This window comes from Austrofundulus limnaeus, unplaced genomic scaffold (genome assembly GCF_001266775.1).
Source record: "Austrofundulus limnaeus strain Quisiro unplaced genomic scaffold, Austrofundulus_limnaeus-1.0 Scaffold35, whole genome shotgun sequence".
Lineage (NCBI taxonomy): Eukaryota > Metazoa > Chordata > Actinopteri > Cyprinodontiformes > Rivulidae > Austrofundulus > Austrofundulus limnaeus.
In genome coordinates, this window is record NW_013952437.1 from 2,880,246 (window position 1) to 2,906,964 (window position 26,719).

Below are 26,719 nucleotides of genomic sequence, written 5' to 3' on the forward strand. Positions count from 1 at the left end.
CACACACACACACACACACACACACACACACACACACACACACACTGTTTATGCTTCCGTTAACATTTAGCACACTCACAATGTAGGCTAGGAGCAGCTGCAGAGCTGACCAGGAGGCCAGAGGGGATGAAGGTTAACGAGAAAGACAAAGAGAAACYACAAAATCCATCCTGATGGATTTTATTTTAGCCGCTCAATGAGTACAATTAACTTTTACTCAAAACACAAGTTCAAGGAACACCGAGAATAGAAGTAGGCTAATGAGTGTGTGAAAATGTGTGGGAAAATCTGATTGTAGAAGAAACGCTGCTTCGTTTTTAGTCGACGAGGGCAAAAAGAAGAAGAAGAAAAAAAAGTTGTTAGCATAAATGCTTTAGGGTTTTCTGTTATTCACACAGTGCTTTTAAATCAGACGTCTCTTTATTGATTAAAGAAGAGTTCTGACCTGGCAGCTTCAGATAGTTTGAAAGGTTATAATCCTTTGATCAAAATCAAAGAAATATTTAGAGAAAGACATTTTTGAAAGATTCAGCCGACAATAGAAACAGAGAACATTTTGATACATTTGGTCTGTTTTCAGTCATATTTAGATTGTGCAAAGTTTTACATTTTATTTGTTTTTGTGTTTTGACTTTTATTTGTGTGCAAACCCTCACATATCTTGATCTCTGCAGTGCAGCGCTGCCAACACCATCTCTGCCAGCTTAATCCCCTTGGCATTACATTTTACATTTCTGCTTCCGTGATTTAAGCTTTTTTTTTCTTACTATCCTAAATCACATATTTAAAATCAACATTGTTTATAAGTAGCAATAATGCATATTAAAATATAAAAACTGCTTATATTTGTTTCTCAGTAAATCTTAGAATCTCTGATTGTGGACATCAACTGTCCATTTGTTGCCATTTAAAATCTGTATTTTTTGCAGCTAAACAAAATTAAAGATACAGTGTTACAAAATAATTTTAGGAATGCAAAACAAATACAAATAGATGGTAGAATTAGGGTACATGTTAAGCTGGGTGAAATCCTAAGAAWTTTTTTTATTTCAGAAAGCACATGCCAGAGAGATTGCCGCAACCTTGTTTCAAAAGGTTTCTTGGCTATTTTACAAGTTGCAGATCAGCCTATTAATACCATTAAAAGAGAAAATCTTTTTAATATTTAACTGTAAGGTTAATTTACTCCGTCCTTTATGCATCTCCCATTGGATTAAATAACAACCTCGCTCCTATTATAAAGGTCTTGATCTTTCAATCTCCATACATTCAGCCTCAGACCTCGAAAAATACACACAAATAATCTATATGAGTTTTTACAGGCTGAAAAGTAGTTATATCCACTTTAGGTAGAAGATTTTCTCAACCTGAAATGCTTTCAGCTTCATAAAAAAAGAAGAAAATGTCACAATGTGTCCATAAAAGCAACATAAAGGCTTCACTCTTGTGCTTCTGCAACCCTTTCCAAGACTTCTCACTTTATTAAATCTAAATGTTCAACCTGATCTCGCYACCTTGGTTTCTTAGTGCCGAGCTCATCCTCGCCTGGATGCAGGGAAGCGTGCACAACATTCCCGCCGCTAACAAGCTCTCCCTCACAACCAGGCAGCAGATCCGATGTCTGACTGGCTGAGTTCTAATCCCACAGATTAATTCTAATGCCACAGCAAAGAAGGCAGATTGACGATTAAAATGTCACCGGATAACCTCTTTAACAACCCAAACAGAAACAGCTYCAGACCCACAGACCAGTATCACTCACTGTACCTGGTACTGAACCACCACTCCTCTGCACCTCCCCCACAGGACAGAGGCTGAGGAAAAGGAGGAGGCGGAGGCTGAGGGGGGAGACTGAAGAACAAGAAGACTGATAGTTAACAGGTCTAGACTTCTTGATTGGACTCAAGGGCCAGGCAGCCAGACAACCACAAAACACACACTGCAGAGAATAAAAAACAGAATTAAAAATAATGAATACTGTGACAGAAAAATAAATGAGGAAAATGTATTTTTAAATGTTCCTTCATGCTTGTAAAATGCACACAAAAATATAATCCTGCTTCATTTTTCAGTTTGTCTGGCTTTTATTAAGTAATATTTCAAATAAAGCAGAGTTTAGATAAAAATGGTCTGTTTAGCCTCTAGTTCACAACACCGACTTTACTCAAAAAATAAAATAAAATAAAATAACGGAACCATCTGCCAAGGTAATTTTCACTTAATGATTTTCAGATATCTAATAGTTAATTTATTTTTCGCTAGTGTAACTCTAAAACCAGATGGCCTGAGTTGGTGACATGAGCCAGTTTTTTTTTTACTCCCTCAGTATTTCTCTCTTGTTCAAAAGGAGAAAATGGGTTACTAAGTAACCTGTTTGTATAATTACTTATTTTCTTCCAGGCCAAATGTATTTTTGGTTACCTCAGTAGGATGACACAAGTTATTCAGCTACGTGTGGGAGATCTGAATTCAAAATCTACGTGGTGCTTATGTTTTCATTTATATTATTTATTTATTTATTTATTTTGTCATATTGACTAAACGGTTAAGTTTATCAGTTGCAGCAGGAGTTTTACTGCTAAAAAGAAAACATTGGAAATGATTGCTTCATGTTTCTGCTGTTTTTTAATTCCCTTTAAATAAAGTAAAGTGTGTTTTTTAAATCACTGCTTTTGATTCTCTCTATTAAAGTAACTTAAACACCTTATGTTTGTGGGTTTTTTCAGTGATCTAAAACATAAGGTAATTTACAAGCTGGCAAATGAGATTATTGATTTCAAATTCTTCCTATTTTTATGGTTTTAGGCATCTGCTCTGATTAAAACACACTAAAGTTTAGCTTAAAATTTAATTCAAATGCTACATTTTCTTTTGTTATTGTGTGTTAAATTGTAACAGAAAAAAGTTGTATAAAATGAGCTGGACATGAGACCAAACTTTTAAAATCTTATTTTTTTTTACTGCAGAGTTAAATTTGTGGTTTTTACTTTTGGTACTTCCTCATAGATTTAATTTAACATTAATCAGTTTTAATAACTAAAMTCTAATTGGTTGTGTGCAATATGTCCCTCCTGCATCAACCTAAATCTTGTGTGCTTTTGTGTCAGAAGCAATTACCACCATCATAAAATATTTAACTTAAATTTATATCTCCACTTCCTTTTTTCATAAGGCTTCCTTACATCCTCGCCCKGCGCCAGTGTTCCCAGACGTGCACTATAGCTTCAGTAAACAATTAATTTACATCTTTATTGTGAAATAATTTTATAATTTGAGAAGCCATAACTGTCAGCCCAGTAACTCACGGCTGTAAAGAAATCAAAAGCAGCTGTGTAAGCATACAGCTTCCAAAGGCCGGGCCATTCTCAGAATGTTAAAGCAGCCCGCTGGTCAGCTGAGATGCGGTTTGCGCCGCCGTGCCTTCACCGCAACCCGAGCCGGATGAACACACGCCCACCACCACCTCACCCCTGAGCGTCCAGCGAAGAGGGCAGGTGGCAGGTTTATTTGGAACGATGAAAATGGGATGAATAAGAGGTTAAGAGCTGTGAGAGGACGGGGAGGTGGGGTTAAAGGAGCAGGCCATAAAAGCTGTGAGAGGGCGAGGTGAAGTTAGGGTCACTAATGCTCATCGAGGGTCCCCATGTGATGTCATTTCACCAACACAGCACTCATCCTGAGAAACCGCTCAGGAGCTAATTGCTTGAACTGAAGTCATAAATCCTGGTGAAATTTATAGATACCGCAGGCTGAAAACGCTCTGCCCTCCTGGTCACCAGGTTAGAAAAACCCAACATTTCTGCACCACCATCACGTCATTAACAATGGCATGATCTTAGAAAGAGTCATTTAAACCTGAGATTTACCCCCGGAAACTTGATAATCTGTTATCAAATCTGTTTAATCTTCACTGCAACAAAACACTGAGCCTCATATGCTCATGAAAAGAAAGGACAACGAGAAATTTGCACTGTTTGAAATGTGCTAATGGTCCCATTCAGCCAGAAAGGTAATGGTGAAGGGGAAATAACTCGTATGAAAGAGAAAAAAAAGAAGCTTTGACACAATGATGAAAATTGCAGTTCCAGAAAAAAAAAAAAGATATGAAAGAAATACAAAACCCCCCAGAGGGCTTTATCAGTGCTCAACCAATTAAATGTCAATCCATTTCATGCCAAGTGAAAATTTTCAGCTTCTCGCCGGTGGAGAAACAATCCAGRAAAAAAAAGTACATCGGCCACATGGTTTGTGTATACAGAAATATTTGGGAGATCAAATAGCATTTCACTTGTTTCCACTTGTTCAAAGAACTGTCTGTAAGGGAAATAGGGGATAAAACACCCACAACATCCGCTCCTATGATCACACATTCCACACTTAAAGACCAGTTTTGTTTCCCTTCTCCACTCAAAGGAAAACATATCTGCTTACAGAAGTAATTAGGTGAGAGGGCCCGAGCCTGGCAGCTTCCATAAAATGAATATAGGCGCTCTGAAATGGAGGGCTGAGAAGGGTGGGTGGTGGACCACAGCACCTCGTGAAATCTGCAATTTTCCGTCTGTTTCTTCACTCTAGAAAATTCTTGGAAGTGTCTTTTGCTGGATGATTTTATTGCACAAGAGCCTGTGTTTTTCTCCATGGCAACCACACAACAGCAGAGCCCAACTAAGCTCTGACTCAACAACCAGAACTTCACAAAATACTCATTNCGCCCCCCCAGCCTTCCTGCAAACCCTGCCCGATGAGACCACTTCAAACCAGAGTTCGAATGACCATGCTGGCCCGTGCAATGGTTAATCAGGATGCACGGACCTCGCTGCCGATGAGCCTCAGGTGTCGCATGGGTTCGAGCTTGCCGTGCACACGATCCTCGTCGTGTTTGATGCAAACGGAACAGTCGGCAGCTGGGTGCCGTTAACCTGTGCGAGCCCTACTTAAAGCAACAGCAGGTTTGGGACAAACAGGCCGGGCAGAACGTTACATAAAAGTCTGTTTCCTTCATGGTGGGCTGAGGTGCAGGGATGCATTCGTTTCGTGGTGCTTGTGTAGCTGCTAAAGGCAAGGCCAGCAGGCCGGGGATTAGTGTTGCAGGCAAGCACAGACCCGAGTGTAAGGCAAGATGCATGTAATCTCCAAGACTTCTCCTCAGCACTCTCAAGACATGTGCAACTGCAGAGCTGCAGAAACGTCCTGTGCAAAAAAATAATAAGTTGAAGCCGTTTTCCTGCTCTGCGACACATTCTAATCTGCGAAGGCGGTTATTTTAAGAAGATCAAAGAAATGCCCTTGGATCAAACTCCTCACTTAGCACATCAGGAGAAGATTTAGTCTGTGGCTTCCTCATTGGTGAACCTTCTTGTCTCCACTAGTAACCAGTCCTAAGAAAACAGGACGTCTCCTATACTGTAACTCAAGACACCAGCGAGCCAGGCCGCAGTTTCAGCTGCTGTCGAGCAGCTGTGCGGCTGATCGCATGTGTGGTTGTCCTCAGTCTTTATGAGGCTTCAGATGGTTTCAGCCATGCAACTGTCAGGATTAACCAAAATTATCTTTTATTTGTTGCATATATCAGATTATTGCAATAGAGCATGGGAGAGGGCCAACTTCTCTGTCGTTCTGCCTGTCTACCTTGTAGTGAATACAGAGGAGTATGCCACAGGGAGGGGAGGCCCTACACAGGAACTCAATAATAACTTTCAGCAGTCTAGCCAGGAGGCTGGAAGCCCAGACTGCGGCTGTTCCCTCCTGTCCTCGTTCCTCCCTCCGCAAAGCCCCATGCTCCTCCCTTCACCCCCCACCCTCCACTCGCTGGCTTGTGTCTGCTCCACAGGACTGATGCATTCTGCAGACAGGCCAGTGCTCTTAAAGAGACAGGCCACATTTTTCTCCCCTGAATCACTGCGGTGGATGAAGCACTAAAGCAAGCAAGAGCACTTCATTTCCAGCCTCTCAATCAAAAGACCGGGGCTTTATTTTACTCCGTTCCTTAATGATCGGGGACGCTAGCATGATGCAAAACCTGAGCGAATAAGTGAGCTAAAGTATGTTGAGGGGCTCTCTGGGAATCTAAAGCTGGATTCTTTGACTGCGGATGACTTTGAAGGTGCCTTTGATGCTTCAAAAAAAAACTTTCACAAGTGCAGTCAACGCTCTTGGCAGTGAAAGTATATTTCATTATTGTCATGATAATTTCTTGAGAACCTTCAATAAATCTCTTAATGAGAACTTTGGAATGTCATCAAAACCACTGAGAGTGATGATGAGATATAAATTACCTCTATTGTTATGCTAGATTAAAATGTGGTTGCATAGAAACGACTGCGACAAACAACTATTATTAACAGTGACAAGTCTAAGGATTAGATTTTCACCGGAGCGAATAATTATTGGTATTAGGTTGATATAAAATGTCTTGCTTTGTTCAAGCAAAGGTCCAAAATCTCCTAATAGTCAGTTTATCGTTGGAGAAAGAAAAGCAAAAGTTTCACAACCKGGGACCGGCCTCCCAACCTTTAATTATTGGTGAACTGTTGCCGGTAAACCAAATGAAGTGAATAAAAAAGGCACCAGAATGTAGCTGTTTAATGTGATGGGAAACACCCTACCTCATGTTGTTTCTTGCTATTTTATGTCTTGAACGGAGCCCAAATGAACACTCACAGTGCACACCACACTGAGGTAAGGAAACAATTAAAATTTTAATAGCGTAAAGTGACACAAAAACCTGCAAGGGTGTGCCTGCCAAACACTCTTATTTGAAATCAGCGCYTTTCTCTTCTTTGTTTTAGGGCTGTATGAAGCAACAGAGGGTCTGAAACCCAAATATAAAAGTAAAGATCAAAATAACTCATTTAAATATACGTTTGCTTGGTTTGGTTTCCACAAATCTATCAAAGCATGTGAGCACACAGCAGAGAAAAGACCTAATCAAAAATAAACACTTAATCTGCTGATAGGTTTGTGGTTTCATCTTGCGGCACATTTTTAACTAAAGCAAACGCACTAAACTTAATGGGGCAAAAACAAACCTATTCTTTGTTGCTTCATTCTTTTCTTCTATGTGTGTTTGTTAATTGTGTGAAAGCRTTTCTATATGTTAAAAAAATAAGGTTCTTACAATAATAATAATTTAAAAAACCTGCAAAGTCCAATTTTAATTAGAATTTGACATTTCAGAGTTCTGGTTGCTCATTATACAGTTGTTGTTTCTATTAAATATGAATGTAATTTGACAAATACCAACTAATAAAAATATATTATATGATAAAACTTCCTTACTTCCTGTCCAAATACAATTTATTAAACTGCATACAGACAAAAAAATGGCTCAAGGTTTGACATGTGGAGCTCCTTTTTTATCTGAATATCTTGAAGGTGCGTAAGGGTTAACAGATCAGCTGCAGCATACCAACAAATTAAATCTCAAAGGGAGGTATCAGTGCCAGAGTCAGCAAAAATGCTCTGCAACGATAACCCCATTCTGGAAAACCCATAAGGCTGAGGATTTCAACTTCAGCTGGACCAGGCAGATCCAGTTCAGGCTCTTAAAAGCTGCTCAACAGGGGAACATAACTGAGACTCTCAGGAGTGTCATCATCCCCTTAAATCTCCACGAGAATCTCGCTGGCTTCAGACGTGAACATTGTCATGCCTTAACAATGTTGTTATTCCCACTTAAGTTAGGATGTGCCAATGAAATTAAGGCCACCACCTGACCGCGAGGCCGCGTCTGGACGAAAAGGAACAAGATGAGAATCTGCATCCGAATGCAACAACTCGCTGTTCGTTACTCTGTGGTGAGCAGGGCAAATTTGAGAGGGTGACTCACACCCAAACAACACCGAGTCATTGAATCACCAGTGTTTACGCAGCCACATATTTCTGCGCCATCTGTACAGCTCAGGTCTGATCCTCAGTGGACGCTCACTGGACGCTTTAAAGCAAGCTCGCAAATCCTAACACATAAATGTATCTTTGTTTGCAGCAGTGATAAGTTCTTCTCTGCCGTGGCCTTGATTCCCCCAAACTAACAGTCAAACTCCTTCACCTTACAAGGCAAACGTGAGATGAGAGAAAAAAAGAAAAAGAAAAGAAAAGAAAAGGCAATGAACTTCTGACCTGTCATTGAGACGGCAGGGGAAGCTCAGCAGCTTGGGGGCAACCAGAGTCCACCATCCACTCTGTCACTCCTCCCCTCAGTGTCTCACACTACCATCTCATAAAACCCCAGTAAAAACCTCCTGCTCCCCCTTTTATGGATGCCAGATGGTGGGGAGGACTCCATGCCTCTGGACTTGCCTCCCTAGTCTAGTAAAACCAGTTGACCTCGGTAACATAAAAACTGCTGTTTATGAAAAGGCTTTGGGACAAAACACACAAACATCCTGCCGCTGAAACAATCCCAACGCCATCTCATCTCCCAAAGAGCGCCCACCCCCCTTTTTTTTTTACAAGACAAGGGTTGGATATGTGAACCCAGATGCAATTACTTGACCTGTGGGTGCACTGTCTCATTTTCTCTCTTTTAATTATTATTTGCAAACCCTGCGAGTGTGCAGCTCGTCTAACATTTCCCCGAGAAACGGAGAGGCGAAACAAACCGCCTGAATTCAGGTCAAAGCTGAACCGCAGTCTGGGCCTGTGATCCGCAGCACTCTGATGCAGCAACTTAAAACAAACACTCTGAAGATTCATCCACCTCAGCCCAAGGGAGAGAAATCCTGAAGAAGAAAAGTTTAGTTCAGAGCTCCATTAACACTCCTCCACCAAACACTCTGTGAGACTTTTTCCCCACCAAGCTCTGAGMAGAACTCAAGTCTTTTCACTTACTTGTCACTTGTGTAGGATTTGTGCCCTTTGGCARGCTTGTGCAGACTGAATCCAGTGTTCTGAAAGCGAGCAGAGTTCGGTGGGAAAGCAGGTTAAAAGATCACCGCATCTTCTTGCTATAAAAGAGCAGTGGAATCAATAGCTTCCTTTTGCTACAAATCAATTGAAGTGATTATCTGTTCCTTCAATCGCCACCGTCTTCCCCCCTCTGCTCACCTCAGATGCCCCTTCAATTACGTCTCCCTTTTTATTTGTTCGACCAGTTGGGATCTACCGTTTATGTCCTGCAATTCAACCTGACCCCTGGGCAACCCCTGCCATGGCTGCCTAAGCCATTAGCTTGGCTGTGTCTGCAGGTTATTAGTGTGATAAAACTTTACTGTCCTTCCAGCCGCTCTGTTTAAGGCCTCTGAAGAACAAGTCTGTGGGACCTTTCACACAACAGAGGGGCCATGAGGGCATTTGGTCGCGCACACAAAAACACCCGAAAGCCACAGCTCAACAAGCAACAAGGAATACGAATCAAACTAGAGCCTCCCTCGAGCGTCGGCTCTGAAAGTATAAAGACAAACGGGCTTAGAAGGGGGTTGGGGCGGCTGTCTGTGTGAAGTTTTTTTCTGTGCGGCAGAAGCTGTGGGCAGCAACGCAAACTGCAGCCTCAGCACTTCCCTCGATATTCTCCAGTTTCAAGCCAAGAGAGAGAACAAAGGCAAAGAGCTAAGTTGGTGCAGAGGTAACGAGGACACGCAGGAGCGTGTGCCCTCAATAAACGAGTGCTGCTGCAGTCTGACGGAGTCCTGCTAGACAGCAAGGATAAAGATCCATGCAGCTGCTCTGCACAGCCACTCAGCCTGACTGTAGCCTACCCACAGACAGCAGTAACTGTAGCCCACCCCTTTTTATACTGCAGCTCTGTCTACCACAAAATGGAAACCACAGTGTGAGTGGAATTTGCTTGGAGACACATTGAGATCCATGTAGCACAGCAGTAAAACTCTATTAGAAAGGCTGATTCCACTGAGTTTCCTTAGCAGCACATTTTCTCAGTGTGGCAGAAATGTTTTTAACTATAAACTCTGAACAGAACATTGCTTCCAAACATTACCAAAAAAATAAAAAAAAAAGTCTGGCACAGGGTTTGAAAGAAATCCATCTTTGTGGCATGTATAAAAAAAGACTGACAAGATGAATCTGATACTAATGATGCACTGTCGAGACATCAGCCAAAACGTGTCAGAAGGCAAGAGCATAGTTTTCGCAAACAACACGAGCTCGTCTCCGAGAAGAACAAACACTGCGAGCTGTGCTGTGAGGTATTTTGGTGCAGCAGAGCGCCGAATTGAGGAAATCCACATGATTACAAAAGGTCAACTCTAACTATCATTTATCCAGAGCATGTGTCAACATCTGCACCCGACTCTCCAGATAAACAGTTTGGAACAAATGAGGAGAAAAAAAAGAGAATTTCACAACAAAAAATTAAACGAGAAGCAGAAAAACTCCCAACAGAGTTGTCTGGAGCTGATATTTATAGAGCTTTTTTTTCCCTCTGAGAATCCAAACAACAGTGTCAAAGTGTCACAAACGACTTGTTTGAATATGTTCTTTCAGGTCGAACTCTGCTTTAGTTTTTAATGCAGTATCTTTGAAAACATGCCCACCTCTTACATATTAGCTCATTCTAAGTGATAAATACAAGTAGAACATTATTAACCCCAAACGTCTTTAAATTTGAAACTGGAGGCCTTCCATAGAGAGGCCATTTTGGCAGTTCTTGGCTGTAAAGCTGTGCGAGTGCCAGCTCCACCCCATTAAGAGCGAACCCTGCACATCATGTGTTTCCACTTTACCGACAGGGTGGAAATGACCTCAACGCAGTAAAAGATGACAAGGGTGCTAGCGCTGTTCACCAGATGTGAGCAAAAAGGAAAAAAAGGAGAGAGAGAGAGAGGGGGAAAAACGGAGGAGGAGGAAGGGGAGAGAAAACCATTCGCCTGAAGAATTTACTGCAAACCCCCGAGGAGCCCTGTGATTGAGGGTTCAAGCCGAGCTCCAGAGGTTCCTGGTGTATCTCAGCGGCATTCAGCGGAGCAAAAACCCTCCCAGTCAAAACAGACACCAAACTGCACATAATCACACTCTTCAATACATACAAARGTGTTTGGTCATGCATGTACACAAGTGCAGCAAAAACAACAATAAAAACAGCAACATATCAACAACAAAAACAGACAACACTGTCATTCCGCTGCACCTGCTAGCGAACACAAAAGCTGTTTCCTCCAGTGGTGTCCAGTCAAGGCCCTTTATCCCGTTTGGCAAAGCATGCACCACAACAAAAGCAGAGAAATTAGGGAGTAGTGTTGATGATAGGGCGACTAATCTCTTTGGAGGGACTCATTATGTCAGCAGCATGTACACTTCAGCAGCTGAAAAAGGTGAATTACGTATGGACATGCAGAGATGGGCGTCTTTGTGAAGATGAGCGCTGTAACAATGAGCTGTTATTACCCCTGGAATAATTCATACATTCCATATAGGACAGATGCTCCAAACGGACTACCTACTAACTCAAGTTTACACACTAATTAAGTAGCTTTATGGTAAAAAAAAAAGTCTTGTAATTTTCATCTTCTTCCTTGTCTTATTGGAAGTAGAAGTGTGACAGGTGACTTTGCTACATTCATATACTGCAGATAAAAGTCTGCCGCCGCCCATCAGAGGTGATTAGTTCTGATGATTATCTGCAAAGCAGCTCAACATAAAGTTTTTTTAAGATGGTGTGCTCGCAAGCGCTTGTCTTGACATCACCTATATGCTCCTTAAGTCACAAGGCTTATAATAGTTCCCTCATTATAGGATAAAGGGTGGGCCTGCTCTATTTCAGGCCATAGCTCTGTGTGTCTGGGCTTGTCGACCGGCTGGAAATAAAGCCAGAAGCTTGTCAACGCCACAAGCATAGGCGAGGCGACGCTGCCCTTTTAGGCAGAGGCAATGACAGTGAGGGGGAATCGTGCGACTTGTTAGACACCTGCAAAATAAAGCGGGGAGGTGGTGGTGGTGGGGCGGTAGAATTGTGGAGGTGTCTTCTGCTTGTGGGCAACTGAGGCCCGTCTTTACGCCTGTCTTTTTAAATGTGAACTCCTGCTGTACTGACAGAGGAAGAAAGAGCAGAAAGTGGGAGCTGGGTGGGGCAACTCTTCAGCACGGTACGCTCATAGAGATGCGGCGCGCTCAGCTTTTCCAAGCAAGGTCACAGAGAGAAAAAGGTCCACCTGACCAGATGATGCCGTGGCAAAGAGTGACGGAACCCGGGGTGACAGCAATACTGAATAAATAATGTCTCCCTCTCACTGCAACAGAGTCTGCTAGGACAGCTGTGCTGAATTCATTTGATACGGGTGCCTGCTGACAATGCTGCATTGCTCTCTGTCTCTGCAAGAAAGCGCGTTAGGCTGGGGTTTTGAAGAGCACACCGAGGCGTACAGCTTTTCAGGACATGATAATTGCTGCGCTGGAAGCTCCGACCCCTTAAAAAAAAGATGAATGAATAAATAAAAAAAAGGGGGGGGGGTGGGTGAAACACGTTGGAAGCCAGTGGGTTCAGAGCTCTTAGTGCTCTGAGAGCAGATTTCGAGATGTAATGCTCAGGTGGCACATCAGGTACATGAGAGGACAGGCATCTGTATTAGTGCACATCGGAGCCGGAGAGAGCCAAAAATATGGATCACACTCATTTGTGAATTTAGCAAGCACTTGAAACAAGCCTGGGGGATGGTTATGAGGTCACCCTGACAAAGTATCTCGATGTATCTATACTTCTATTTTCCTGTTTGTTCTCTATGTTCCCATCTATGTATTGATCTGCGTAGCCATGTTCCACTCCATCAGTGTCTATCTAAGATGGATGATGAGTTTCATCTTTCCAAAAAGAGACAGGCAGCCCTCACGCATAAAGCACAAAAAAAAGAAAAAGAAAAGCAGAGTGATCCATGTGTGGTGTTCCGTATGTAGGCCAGTCTGAATACAGACTCATCCAACGTGTGCTCGCTACGGCGGAGGTGGAGATCTAAGTATAATGCAGTGTGAGGGGGAGTGCAGCAGGAGATCTCAGTGGAGGAGAGGGAGCAGAGCCTGTGTCTGCGCCTCTGCGTGTGTGTGTGTGTCCCACAGGGTCGAGGAGGTGTCAAGCCGAGGAGGTGAGTGGTGGCGGCGAGGCAGAGGAGGTGTCAGTCAAGGTCTCGGTGATGGAGAGGGGAGCTTTACGCAGTGCTGATCTGTGGAGGGAAGTGATGCGGAGGGAGGGGGAGTGTAGGGAGATGAAGAACAGAAAGCGGGAAAGGAGCAGGAAGAGTGGGGGAGTGGAGCGCTGTCGAGACATAGCACGGAGGTCACAATCAGAGAGTTTGGGCCGAGAATGAAGGAGGGCGAGGTCTCTGAACTGTAAGGGGTCTGTGCACTGTGACTGTGAGGTCTGAGTGTGTGTGTGTTTGAGTGTGTGTGCGTGTGCTCTGGCGCGCTTCTTTAAGCCCACCAGCCAGAGAGCACAAAGTTCTTATTTAGCACAGGAAGAGCAGCTCTGCTTAGCAACCACAGGCGCCCTCCAATCACAAGTGGAGAGAACAGACTCTGACTGAGGACGAGTCCTTCCTGAAAGTGCGTGGAGTCTGACAGAGGCCTCCAAATGTTGCGGTCCAGGCCTGCCCACATCCAGAAACAAACACGATGTCACCGGCACACGATGGCAAGACGACGCTCAAACCTCAACGTGTCTCCTCCAATTCTCCTGAACTCAGCAGAGTATTCAAAGTTAATCTAAATCGTCCTAATCCCAAAATAAATTATGCATATCCCGACGAGTCACAAAAAAAAATCCCTAAAACGTTGATTCTACGTTCCGTGCGGCAAAGGTGCCGCAAAGCAACTTGGCGCCGCACCGGTTGCAAGTGAACCGATGGCACCCACCCGACTGTGATCTGCTAGCCATCAAAACAGGAGGCATGAACAAGATTTGGCCTCGAACGCCGTCTGAACACTGAGCAGTCTGTTTGGTTTAGCTGCCCGAGCTAATCCTCCTGATAGCTTTGAAGGTGTTTGGTGGGCGGATTTGTAGGCGAGAGCAGCATGCCGATTTGTCATATGGCACCAGCAGGGCCTACTTCTGCTCTGGCTGGAGCTCCATTAGCACATCTCCAATGTGGTCTAACAGTTCTGCAGAGCTGCAGGTCAATAAAGGGAGAAAATTTAAAAGGGATAAATATTACAGTCCCATTTGTGTGTCTTTTAGCCTCTGAAATCTGATCAGACGAGCACTTGGGATGAGTATGTGCAACTGCATTTTTGCTTTTTTATTTTTTCTCTGTATAATGTACTTTCTGCGGTATGTCTAATTCGTGCTCTAATTACAAAATTCCAGAGGGACTCGGCTATAAATTGTGAAGACACTGCAAGGAAGGAGGAGAGAGTCTGAGTCTTTCTGTGCTCAAAAAAATAAATAAATAAATAAACTGTCCAGATGAGATGACAGTTTTGATGGTGCACCATGGTTTCTGCATTCCTGGAGTTCTGCAGGATTATCAGAGTTTAAAGCCCCCTGACTGCAGCAGCTTAGTAGCTCAAGCGGCAGATGCAGACTCCAGGATTTCCTGTCTATGCACCAGATGGGCCCGACTCTTAATCACAGGGCTGGAAATCAGGAGGTTATCGAGGAGGAATTGATGATGATTGTGGAATAACACTAACTCGATACAGGCATCTGTTCTGCAACTAACAGCCCGACTGACTAACTAGCTTGTTGGGTACAGTCACAGTCAGAGCTCATCTCCTCCCTCGTCTCATCAGCACCGATCAACACTAATCATCCTCCTCCCTCACTCCGCCAGTTACACAAGAAGTCCTTCACACATGGGTACTGTGCTGTGTCATCAAGGTTTAGGAGCAAAACACCGTCCACACAAAATACTCCTCAGAAATGTATCAAAATAATTGTTTTTACACAGTAGTATGGTAAGTAGATTACAACTGTTGCCCCCTCCTTAAATTCAACAATCAAACCAATTAAGAATACAGTTTTTGATTGACAAGTTTTATTTTTTAAGACAAATGAATGGAAAAAATTATGAAAAAACACTACCACAAATAAGTGTTTTTGCTCAGCTAGTTGGGACTTTTCTGCTACGATTAATTTATAAGGCAGATATTTAGTATAATTATATAAAAGCAACACGATTCCTTTAAAAATCCATTAATAACAGTACTGAATTGGCCCAACATTCTTTTCAGACATGCAGACACCACCACAGGCTCCAATCTGTCTTTGAGTGCACAAAAAGGAAACTGGTGACACAGCAGTCTCACAGGGCTGAAGTTCCCACCCTGGGAAAAGGCTGCAGGTTACGGACCTTTTCCACGCAGCGACCAAAGAAACAAGAAGCAAGCAAAGAGACACCGCTGCACTTCACAGCCTCTGAAAGCCCGGCCCTCGAACAAAGGAGGCGGCAGGTCTTTAGCACACATTACCCACGAGAGAGCCCCAGCTGACACCCTTTTAACACGGGGTCACCGCTGCCAGAATGAAGGCCACAACCCCTGGGAGCCCCTGACACCCCTTTGCCTCGACACGCCGCCTCTGCTTTGACCACGACGCTCTGGCGAGCAGTCACTGGCTGGATAAGGGGGCTGGTCGGAAGGGGGAGTGGGCAAGGGTGTTAGGACTCAGCTTGCTGCTTTTACAAAAAAGGTTGACAAGTTGGAAAAGATTAATTAAACACAATCCAAGTAAAAAAAACGCAGCAACAAAATGAGAAATTACACTAAATCGGAATGAAATGCGACTTTGAAGCCGACTGACCCGTCAAGGACCAAAAGGGAGGCACCACTTCAGCTTTCGGGACTTAGAAGAGGTCAGCAGGCAGATGGGAATGGAAATGGGCCAGCGGTGAGCTCATTTTAATCTGTCTCATACAGCTGATCCAGTCATAACACTCGCCTTGTTTACACTGAAACACACGCGCATCCTCGGCATACATACAAGCGCCCACGCACAGGCACGGGTCACCGCAGCTGATAATGGTGGAGGTAACGAGACTTAACATTCAATAATTCACTTTTAATAACACCAAACTGCACCGGCCTTTAGCCTTCGCTTTACTTGACTCGAGGTTTGAGGCTATTTGCATCGAGTGAGGAGAACAATGGGATGGGGGAAAAAATGGCATAAATTGGTTTTACTTGGACGCTTTTAATATCTGTTCCATTACAGAGAGTCCACACTTTTGCACTCCACTCAGTCAGATGATTGATCACATTGCTCTTACTTCTTAGGGATTTTTTTTTGTTAATGCTCAAAGTTATTTAACTTTGGCCTGAAATAATATTATTTTTTTCTCAAATCCAATCCTCTTTAAGATTTCCATGCTAATCAGAAAAGTTAATATTTGAATTGCTACATGCAACGGTCAGCAGAATGGAGTGTGGGACTAGAAATTCAGCTTTCCATGAAATTATGGAGAATCTCAAACAAAACGTACAATTTAAAATAAAAATAACTGAGCTTCTGTTGAGAGTAGTGTTTGTTGTGTATATTTTGCCATTCTTCATCAGGGAGCCATCTGGCCACTGGGCTGATTGGATGGTGTAAAAAAGAACGGAGGAAGGGGGGGATTTGGCTGGGTCATTATCTTAGGGAAAGGGTCAGAGGTCGTGGCCTTTGGACAACACATGTCAAAGCCCGGCTCACACACCTCACATCTTCTGAATGGGAGAGTCTGCAGCGTCCTCTCTGCAATCTGCCCTCATCTGCACATTAGGCAAACAGCTATCTGACCACATGGTGCATCTGATGCAAAACAGAGGATCAAAACAGCTTGCTGCTCTCGTTCCCTCCTCTGACGCAGCTTCTCTCGCTCGTTTTATGAGTTTGCTGCTAAATTAAAGAAAAACTTCGGCACACCAGTAAYAATCCTCGGTTCTGGCAGCTCCAAAAACTGCACCAGCCTCCTCTTTCACTACACGGGGAGGGAGTCTAGACAGATGATCCAGGCAGACGAGGTAACCTGTCTCTTATTAATAAAACACTCTGACATTAGAGAGGCTGTGGCAGACCGATAACATTGTGTCTTCATTTCATGGGTAAGCTGAGCCAAGCGCAGCCAGCCCGTCCCGCTCCGGCCTTTCAGCAGCTTGGCCTGTCAGGCTGATGTATGGGATAGTGCTGGTGTGCAGCTCCCAGAGGACCAGGGCCTGTCTGCTAACTGGGACACGGCTGACAGTGAACCACAGCAAACACACACTGCCCCCTCCGCCACGCTTGCCTCCATGATGCCGAGGCCCTCTGTGTGCAGTTCATCAAAAACTGTCAACACACATCTCAGCATTTTGAGGAAATACATAACTCACAGGTGATACATCAAGACCTGCTGACTGCTTTAGGGGAGATATCAACCACAGGTTGCTGTTGTTGTTTTTCCTTTCAGCTGCTCCCTTCCGCAAACTCGCATAAAAGATTTGGGAATTGTTTTACACTGGGCGCCCTTCCTGCATGACGCAACCTGGGCTCAAACCTGCAGCCTCAAATTACAGGATTTCAGCGCTGACCACTGAGTAACTGCGGCCCTAAGATGTCATAGGTGCAAAACTAAAAACAGTACACACACAATCCCATTTCTGAAACAGTTATGTGCTGTGTAAAATTTGAATAGATACAGAATTATTTTGAAATCCTAAAACCGCAATTTTTTTCCCATTGAGAGACATTTTTGCATCTAATCAGGTTAACTGGAGATATTTCAGTGAGAGGTTGACTTTCTCAGAAGTAAAGATGGGCAGAGGTTCACCAGTCTGCAAAAAAAAAACAGCATCTACAAACAGTGGAACAATTTAAAAATACTGTTTCTGTGAATCAGGGATGAGCAACTGGTGGTCCACGGGCCATATTTGGCCCGATGGTGACTTCCGTCAGGGCCCCCCAATGAGACGCACTGTTTTTTTATTATCTGTTCACGGAATGTCAAGGTGTCAAGACTGCTTAGAAACACTATCTGCCATGAAGAATTTGAATATAAGTTGCCACTATTACACGTTGCACAATGCTAAATATGAGAAGTTTACTGAAGCTGCAAGTACATAAACAGTCAATTTTTACCCAACCACAACCACATAGGAGTCTGCACTCAAAGCATCTTATGTTGCTACACTTCAGCTTGCTAAAGTGTTTATTTTTTGTTTGCTTAAAACATTTTGTATTTGTATCAAGCAAAAGTACAATTGTTACACATGCATTTGAGTTTACCGCACTGTATGTTGGTTTAATACACATCTTTTTGAATGGCAGTTTTATTACATTTGGGTGAGTGTGCAGCGCTATGTGGCCCTCAGGTAATGTCAACAAAAAATGTGGCCCCTTCCATCACTTAAGCTGCCCATCCCTGCTGTAAATTATGAGAAATTTAAAGTCTTCCCAATTTTCTATTGAGGACATTTTTTAAATATTCTATTTTTAGACATTTTTGGCAGCCCATTCAGCCTCTTTCAAAGGCACATTTTATAACCAGTCCTCTAAATGACCTGTTGCCAATTAACCTAATTCATTGCAAAATGCTCATCCAGCTGTTTTATACCACTTACACCTTTTTATTGTCCCTTTCCCTTGTTTTTGCGATGTGTTGCTGCCATCAAATAAAAAAATAAATAAAAATGTGTTTGTTTACTATATTCCAATGTGAGAAAAATGTAAACCATTGCATTCTGTTTTCTTATTCGTTGTACACAATGTCCCAACTTTTTCTTAAATGCAAACATGTTTTCTCAGCTGTCAAGAGTCAGAAACATCCGTTTAATGGAAAAATATAAATCATCTTTCAGGACCCTCAAAACATAATATCAGTAGTCATGTTTTTTCTTTCCTTTTTTATTTTTAAACCAAGCATTGAGCTTCCCCTGTGTGAGACATCTCTTGGATCTGCCTCAGACTGGAGCAGTGCCACGGTGATGCATTCAGACAAGTCCACTCAGTATCAGAGTCCCACAGAACAGCTGCTCTGTGACGAAGAATCAGCCACCTCGTCTCTTGGCCACAAACATCTCTGACCCACGCAAAGACCCACACAACCCCCACCACCCTCTTCTCTCTTTTTATTTCACACACGCACGCACGCACGCACGCACACACACACACACACACACACACACACACACACACACNGAAGCTTATGGACACAGATCCAACACATCTATATAAAACTTTGGATGTGCAATAAAACAACTTGTAAAACTTGATGGGCACAACGTACAAGGGCCCACACACACACACACACACACACACACACACACACACACACATTCTGAACCACATCAGATCCTCTCCCCCACCTTGTGACACTGATCCCCCCCATCCTCCCTGATTACACTCATAAAGTATATCACTGAGAGTCCACTCATTATAATGCAGATGACCTTGGGTTACCCTGAGGAGAGAGAGGGGGGTGGGTTTGGATGATAGAATGGATCCTTTAGGGGAGGGGGTTTGGGGATCAAGCCTTCTTTTGACATATGACAGTGTGAGGTGAGCTGAGGTGCTTTATGGTGGGCAGAGACTAAACTAATTCAGGGAAATCTGGAATAAGGACTGTAATAAAGAAGGGTGAATCACTTCAGATGGAAGAGTGTTCTCCCCCAAAACAACCAAATCACCTCTCAACTCAAACAGACAATAAACTCGACTTACTCTGCATGATTTACTGGACACTTTCCCCATCAGGTCAAATTTTCCCTTTAACTCTTTGAGCAGCTGCTCCAGGTGACTTTTCTCCTCCTTGTCGGTGTAGTCCGGGTCCAGGAGCACATAGGCCCGCCAGTTGGCGGAGTCGAAGCCCCAGTGGACTGTCCGGTTCTCCAGCCTCTTGTGACTGTGGACCACAAACTTGTGAGGGGGGAACATGAGTCTGCAGTCCATGCACTGGATGCAGGCGGCGGCCGGAGCGGCGTACAGCTCCGGGACGAACAGGCCCTTGCACCGGCCGAAACACTCGTGGTACACCTTGAAGCTCTTCTCGGTCCGCTCCAACTCCAGGGAGCCCAGGTCCTTGTTGCAGTGAGGGGGGTACGCGCCCCCGTAGATGAGCGCGTTGCAGAGGCGCTCCGCGTCCGTTTGCGTGATGAGCCCGCACGACGGCGCGGAGAACGGCAGGATGCCCACCACCTTCAGGATCTCCAGCTGGTCCGCCGTGCACCTGGAGCAGTAGATGTGCAGGTCGTCGCACACCGAGTTGATCTGCTGCAGGGAGAAGTCCCTCAGGACGCTGTTGAGGATCTGCGGGAGGCACAGGCGCTTCTCGCCGCCGACCACGAAGCAGGAGATGGGCTCGCGCTCCAGCACCGTCTCGCAGCGCTCCGTGGAGCGGTCGGACGGGATGAAAAGTGGCCCGGACATGACCGGGGGCGTCTGGGCGGGCAGGGAGAGCATCATCTCGGCGGATTTGACATCCTTCCCGAAGAGCGCGTCCTGCTGCTGCTGGTGCCACCGGGCGGAGAACGCCGCCGGGCCGCCGAGGGAGCGCATGGAACTCAGGTGGAACTGCTTCAGAGTTTGCTGAAGTCCGGGATGGGGCTGGAAGCCCGTGCCTTCCATGTCGCCGTGGTTTGGGAGAAGAGAGTTGACAACTCAAAACGAAAGCTGGAAGTAAGTGAATGGGTTCGGGGAGGTGCGGGGGGGCGTCCTCAGCATCCGGCGACCAGCTCGGAAAGGCGCATTTCCATGTCGGCGGAGAAGCTTCCCAGCGCGTCCATTCAGAAAACTGAAAGCTGCTGAAATCACAGGGCTCAGTTCCTGTAAACGGAAGCAAAAATAAAGTCGTCAACTCAGAGTCGGGAAACTCGTATCATCCGGCGCACAATGAGCGGGTACGAATGTTACAGCGCTCCTGCGGTTTTACGCACTCCTAATGTGCGCCCGAAATAAGCGTCGTCTGCTCAGTCTGGCGTACTCTCCGTCTGTCTCCCCGCTCAGTCAGTGTGTGTGTGAGTCTCTCCCTCTCTCTGTGTGTGTTTGTTTGTGTCTGGTTCAGTCATTGAATCCCAGCCAGGAATGTGACTGACTCCCCGGGCTGGCTCTTCCCTCAGCCAGCTGTTCCTCCCTCTGCTTCATGGCAGCTGCACAGAAAAAAAAATCCTCCTAAACCAAGGCGAGGGTGGAGCTCCTGGAAATGAAGTTGACAGTGAAAATACAAATCCAATCCCACCACTTTAAAAAGTATTCACCTGGAAAATCTGATGTTTATTTTTTATCTTTCTCTGCAGAAAGTAATGTAATAAAGTTTGAAGAAGTTAAAACAGAAAATAATACTTTTCCATTTGATGTCAAGAGAAATAGTTTGTTTTTACTTGTCACTTTAAATGCCAAGCATTACTCTRATATAAGGTTTTATTCAAAAACCCTATTTTCAAAAATAAAAAAGACATTCTTATAGTCTTCAGTGTTTGCCTGTTTTTCACAATTCAATTTAAAACCTTTATCACTTCCAAACCCTGTGTGGCTCAGCTCTGCTCCTCTGCACCCCAACAAGAACCCTTCACTCCCAGCATGCAGGTCTGTGGTCCAGAGTTTTTAGAATTAGAGGCAGGACCTTTTAGTTTTCAGTCCCTGAACTTTGGGTGCAAACAACCCCAGTGTCTTCAAACCCCAAACTAAAACACTAATTTATTTAGAAAAACTCTTATTTTAGTCAGCACTTGAAACACTGCACGTTTTTCTGGTTAGCTTTATTTATCTTTTTACCTGTTATATTTGGTTTTTTTGTAGCTATTACAATTTTATTCCAATAGTTTTACATTTTGTGTTTTGTTCGTGTTATGTGAACGATATATTTTCCCATTTTTATTGTCATTTCTAATTCTATCAAGAGATTTTTTTTAATTATCTACTTTTTATTTGACATTTATTTTATCAGATGAAATGCTTTGGGAACACCTGAGTAACACTTGCATTTTAAAAGTGCTAAATAAAGTTCCCATTAATCCCACTATTGCTTCATTTTATTCTTTTTTGAGCAGAAAATCCTGGAAACAAATGAAGAGCTGGTGTTTTGTTGCTGCACAATCTTTCGCATCAGATTTATGTAATTTGAATGTAACTTTAAACAAATAAGACTTTAATTAAAAGAAAATTTACACCACTTTGCTGGTTTCACCACAAGAAAAAAAATCTGAAAATACACAACTTCATAAAAGTTCATTAAATATTTGAGTTCAACACAACATATCATGTTTCCAATCTAAATCTTGAAAAATGAAAATTGCTCATTTGTTTGCCACTGATTTTGTAGCTGGTTCAGTTCAGAATGAACATTCATGTAAATTACAGAAATATTGTAACAAAATCCAGCAACTCTTCAGATATTTCAGCCACTTTTATGCTTAAAACATCAAAGGAAATTCATGATGTTCCTTTTGAATTATAAATGAAGTGGGAACATATTAACTTTGGAAAATTAAATGAATAAAACAGGCACCAGACTGATCACTTCAGCCTCTGGTCAGAATATATAACTCTCCCTGGATTCATGAGTGAGTGAGTAAATAAATAAATAAATAAATAAAAAAATAAAAAAATTCAGTTAAAAACAGAAATGCTGCTTAACTATTTTCTCCCTTTAATCACTTAAAATACAGACATTTTATTTTTTCTCTTAACAGTTTTATTAAAAATTTGTGTTGCTTTGGCTCATTTTCTTTAAAAGGTTGTTTATCATAGCATTATTGATTAATTTATTCCTGAGATTTCATTAAAAAAACACCTCTTTTTAGATGCAAGAAAATCTTACTCTAACTTGCACAATATTAAAGCACTAAATGGGCTATGTTAACTTGTACAGATGTAAATAAAGTAAGCAAAAAAGTACATAATAGTCCAAAATCTATTAAAAATAAGTTTTGATCGCTACCCTTTTGACCCGCTAGGGGGCAGTAAATGTAAACCTAAAACTTGATTCAAGTTTATATAAACTTTGACATATGGACATTAAAAATAATTTCAAATACTTCAACATTCAGATTTTATTTACCAAAAGTTAAAGAATAAAACATTTTTTAAAATTCCAAATAAATACAGCTAATAAATCCATGGCATGCAAATTAAGAAAAAAAATTAAACTTCAAAAGGTTGCAACACCAATTTTCTGTTTCTGCCAAATATTATAATAACTGCGCTTAGATCTAAATTGTAAAACAGGAACACTGAATAAAACACATTTAACTTAAGTTTCAAAACACAACTGATCAGAACATAAATGAAACATGTTCACCTCTATTTAGCTAAAACTGCAACACAATTTAAAAGAAATTTCAACAATTACACAATAACAAACAAGCAAAATTTCCATGACACAATAAACACTCATTTCACAAAACCTCACCAACAGTTCAGTTTTAAAATAGTTTTTCCACCTCTGCTCCTGATTGAAATCAGATTTTTTTTTTAGTTTTTTTAAGACAAGATTTTCAAATAACAAAATACTAAATCAAACAGGTTTAACCTTCAAAATAAAGGCCTAACTGCATTTTCATCACAGTATAGTTCAAATCTAATAAAACTCTTTCAAAAATCTCTCCTAAACAGGGTTTATATTTTCATGTTAAAGAAAATCTAACTTGACTTTTAAATAAAATTGAAACCTTGTTTTATTTTTGGCAAACTTTACACACAAAGTAAAACCATACTATAACTGAATAAATATGCCAATTACAAGCTTACCTGTTTAAAAAAAAGAAGAAGAGATTGATACTTTCATAATTTCATCAGGGCTCTTACTGCAGCTCTGGCATCTTATTTTCATACTGTGGGGGTGGAGTGATGGGTTCAATGGTCACTGGGTTCTGTGTGGGGCTGCGGATCTGGAGGCGGAAGTCTTTTAGGTGCAGCTTGTCCGACTTTATTCTCCTCACTCGAAGGGGTTTCAGTAAACGGCTGGCTCGGCTGGCGCTCCGTGTGGGCAGGCTGGGGGTCGGCGCGAGGCCGGCAGACTCGGCTCCGGGCTCGGTGGGGGGCTGAACAGAGGTCGGAGCTACATCGTTGAGAGGGGCGTCTTCGGTGGGGTTGTTAGGGGTGTCTCTTCCTTCATTTTCCACAGCTGCTAGGATGTCCTCRTAGGACGGCAGCTGTGAGGTGCTGTGCCTCAGGTTGCTCTGGCGGACAGGGTAGTTTTCACTGCCGACAACTTCCTCGTACGTTGGCACGTTGTACGCAGATGGGTCTATGCTTCTGGAAAGAGATGCAAGAAGTGACACTTGGTTAAAAAGCTTTGCAAACAAAAATCTGGGTAAAATCTAAATTCAAATATCCAGTTCTGCTTCATTTAAGTCTCCATCACCTCTCTGATGGATGGATGGATTTAACTTTTGACCATTTTGTTTCTTAAAAACTTGGTTAAAGCAAATGAGTGCAAAGCTTTAATGCAGAGTTTGTTCTTTAAAGGACTCTCAAATACTATTAAGGTTATTTTGGTGATGAAACACAAAGATGTGAAACTCTTTAACTTGCACAATATTTCTCCAAGATGTTACACTGAATGTTGGCTGCATTTAATCAAATATTCGAGAATTAAAAAGGTCATCACTCACGGCTCCTCCTGTCCTGCCACCCGATAGGGGGCCGCCGCTGTCGCTGGCTGGTTGTTTCTGCTAGAAGATGCTCTCTTGCTCCTCAAACCGAGACAAATGGACAACAGCAACATGACGACCCCGACTCCCACCAGCACCAGCGCCACAGACGTGGACTTGGTTCGGTCTTGTTCAGGATCAGTAGGGGCTGAAGTGGTTGAAGTAAAGTTGCCCGATGAAGTCGGCGATGTCTCCGTGTTCTGTCCTTCAGGGATCACAGTCCAGACGATCATGACGATCCCGAGAGCAACAAGTCCAATTCCGAGGGCACAGAGAGCATAGTGAGCCCCTGAACCTTGGGATTCTGAGCTGGAGGATCTGTTGTTGCCCCCACATATACTTCGACTGGAACACATGCCTGCAGGACAAACTGTTGCAGAAAACAAAACATTTAACTTTTTGAGTAACACTGAAATTGCAGGACGTTTTAATATGTATTCTATGCTGGGACAATGCAGGTCTGACAATAACACAACAACAACAACAATACTAGAACCAAAGTAAAAGTTTCAACAGGTGCGGTGTTTAGACCGCTACATTTGGTATGCTTGTTTGTCTTCGTGTCTATGGTGTATAATGATGTGATTGTGATGCTGTAATTCTGAGTGTTTATGTGCTGCAGAACAGGAACCTGCTGTAAAACAGCAATTATGCTGAGTCAGGCTTGATTTTTAATAATCTTTTCCTGTTAAATATATAAATCAAATCAATTTCTGAAGAGTGAGTGAGCAGAAAAACAAGTTCCATGTGTAAGAAAATGGGTAAATGAAAACCAGAAGTTCAAAAGGCCTAACGTGTCCAAACACGAGCTYGAGACAAAAATCTAGAAAAGAAAAAAGAAAATACACATATGGAAGTTGACAGTTGACTTCTGAGTAACGATGAAAACATCTCGCAGCGTAGTCAGCTCATACAAATTTAATCTTCAGCATTTACTTTAATCAATCACAGCAGAAACATAGMTTTAGTGTATTAAGCATGCCATATCTCATAAATAACGAGTTTTGACAGTCTAACAGTCTAACAGTAGTTTTTGAATGAACATTGGTGAAGAAGTTTCTTTTCCAGCCCCTCTCTGACGAGGAGTTCCTCARGGTTCCATTCTTGTACCAATATTATTCTTCATGCACTTCTTTGTAAGAAAATAAAAGTTTTTTTYCATAGTTATGCAGATTATACTGAGCTCTACTAAAAACTAAAGAACAACAATTGGCACTTAAAACCCTGTTTGTCTTTCAGACATTAAAACTTAGACGACTTAAACCAAGGTTTTTAATCTAACAACTGTAACTCTTGTTTGTGTCGGYTTTATTAAGTAGAACAGCTGTAAATGTCCTTCCTTTACTGTTTTATTGATTATTCTCTTTGTCTTTAATTGTACTGTGCTACTTTGTTTATTTTTCTATTATTTGATGAACATCTTGGTCAGTCACAAAAGTTTTTTTTTATATATATAAACGTGTCGGTTTTCAGCAAAGTGCAACACTTTCACTGTTTTTGTGTCTTTGCACCTGATTTAAAAAAAGAGTGTGTTAATGAATCCTATTCATACTTTTTTGCAACTTAAAAGGACTTCAGCTTGTTTTCTCTTCAGTGATTTCCTTTGTTGCATCAAAATTATTTTCAAGGAGGTCATAGCTGTGATGTGGCATTTCCAAGATAGCTGATCATGAACAGTTTCAGGAACTGACAGTCTGTGAATGAAAGACTCATGRAAATTATTTTATAAAAATGAACCTGTAAGACAACAGTAGTTGCTAAATGAGAGCATTCTTGCGTCAAAACCTTAGAAAAGCAAAACAAAAACAGTTGTTTGCCAAGCATCCAAGTTTTAAGTTTAAACTAATTGTGCACATTTCCAGGTGAGTTAATGCCCATTTTATTCAAGGGTCTCACTGCAAGGTCATGCAAGCAGTAAAAAGAAAAAAAATATTTATAAAAAAATATAAAAAACAACAAAATGGGTAGAGTATATTTCTCATTAAGTATTCACAATTTATGACTGGACGCCAACTACCAAAAGCTGAAGTGTTTAAAAATAGATTAACAACGGTGACTGCAAAAGAAGAACTGTTTTGAGTTGGGGAAGTCCAGCAATTTTAATGCGTTTTTTCACATTTACACACTGATTTTCTAACCCTAAACATCTTCTCCAAGATTCTTCCTTGTCTGATTCAGCCATATCGGTTTAGGCCAGCCTGATCCAGGTCACTCAAGCAGAAATTGATTAATTTCATTC

At 42.4% G+C, this 26,719-nt stretch overlaps 2 protein-coding genes across 3 annotated transcripts in view; both read right to left on the reverse strand.

Annotated features, from left to right (window-relative positions):
• The window catches only part of skib (v-ski avian sarcoma viral oncogene homolog b), a 32,042-nt gene extending 10,965 nt beyond the window's left edge, over positions 1-21,077 (reverse strand). Inside the window, exon 1 of the mRNA XM_014006436.1 lies at positions 19,553-21,077. Within this exon, the coding sequence (XP_013861890.1) occupies positions 19,553-20,455 (903 nt within the window). The 5' untranslated portion in view covers positions 20,456-21,077. The remainder of the gene's footprint in view (positions 1-19,552) is intronic.
• Positions 21,078-22,853: 1,776 nt separating this feature from the next.
• Positions 22,854-26,719, reverse strand: part of tmem51b (transmembrane protein 51b) — a 10,537-nt gene continuing 6,671 nt past the window's right edge. For both annotated transcript variants that reach the window (XM_014006439.1, XM_014006438.1), the window contains exons 2-3: positions 24,442-24,850; positions 22,854-24,082 (exon numbers count right to left, since the gene is read on the reverse strand). In XM_014006439.1, coding sequence (XP_013861893.1) covers positions 23,629-24,082; positions 24,442-24,836 — 849 coding nt within the window. In that variant the 5' untranslated portion in view covers positions 24,837-24,850 and the 3' untranslated portion in view covers positions 22,854-23,628. The remainder of the gene's footprint in view (positions 24,083-24,441; positions 24,851-26,719) is intronic.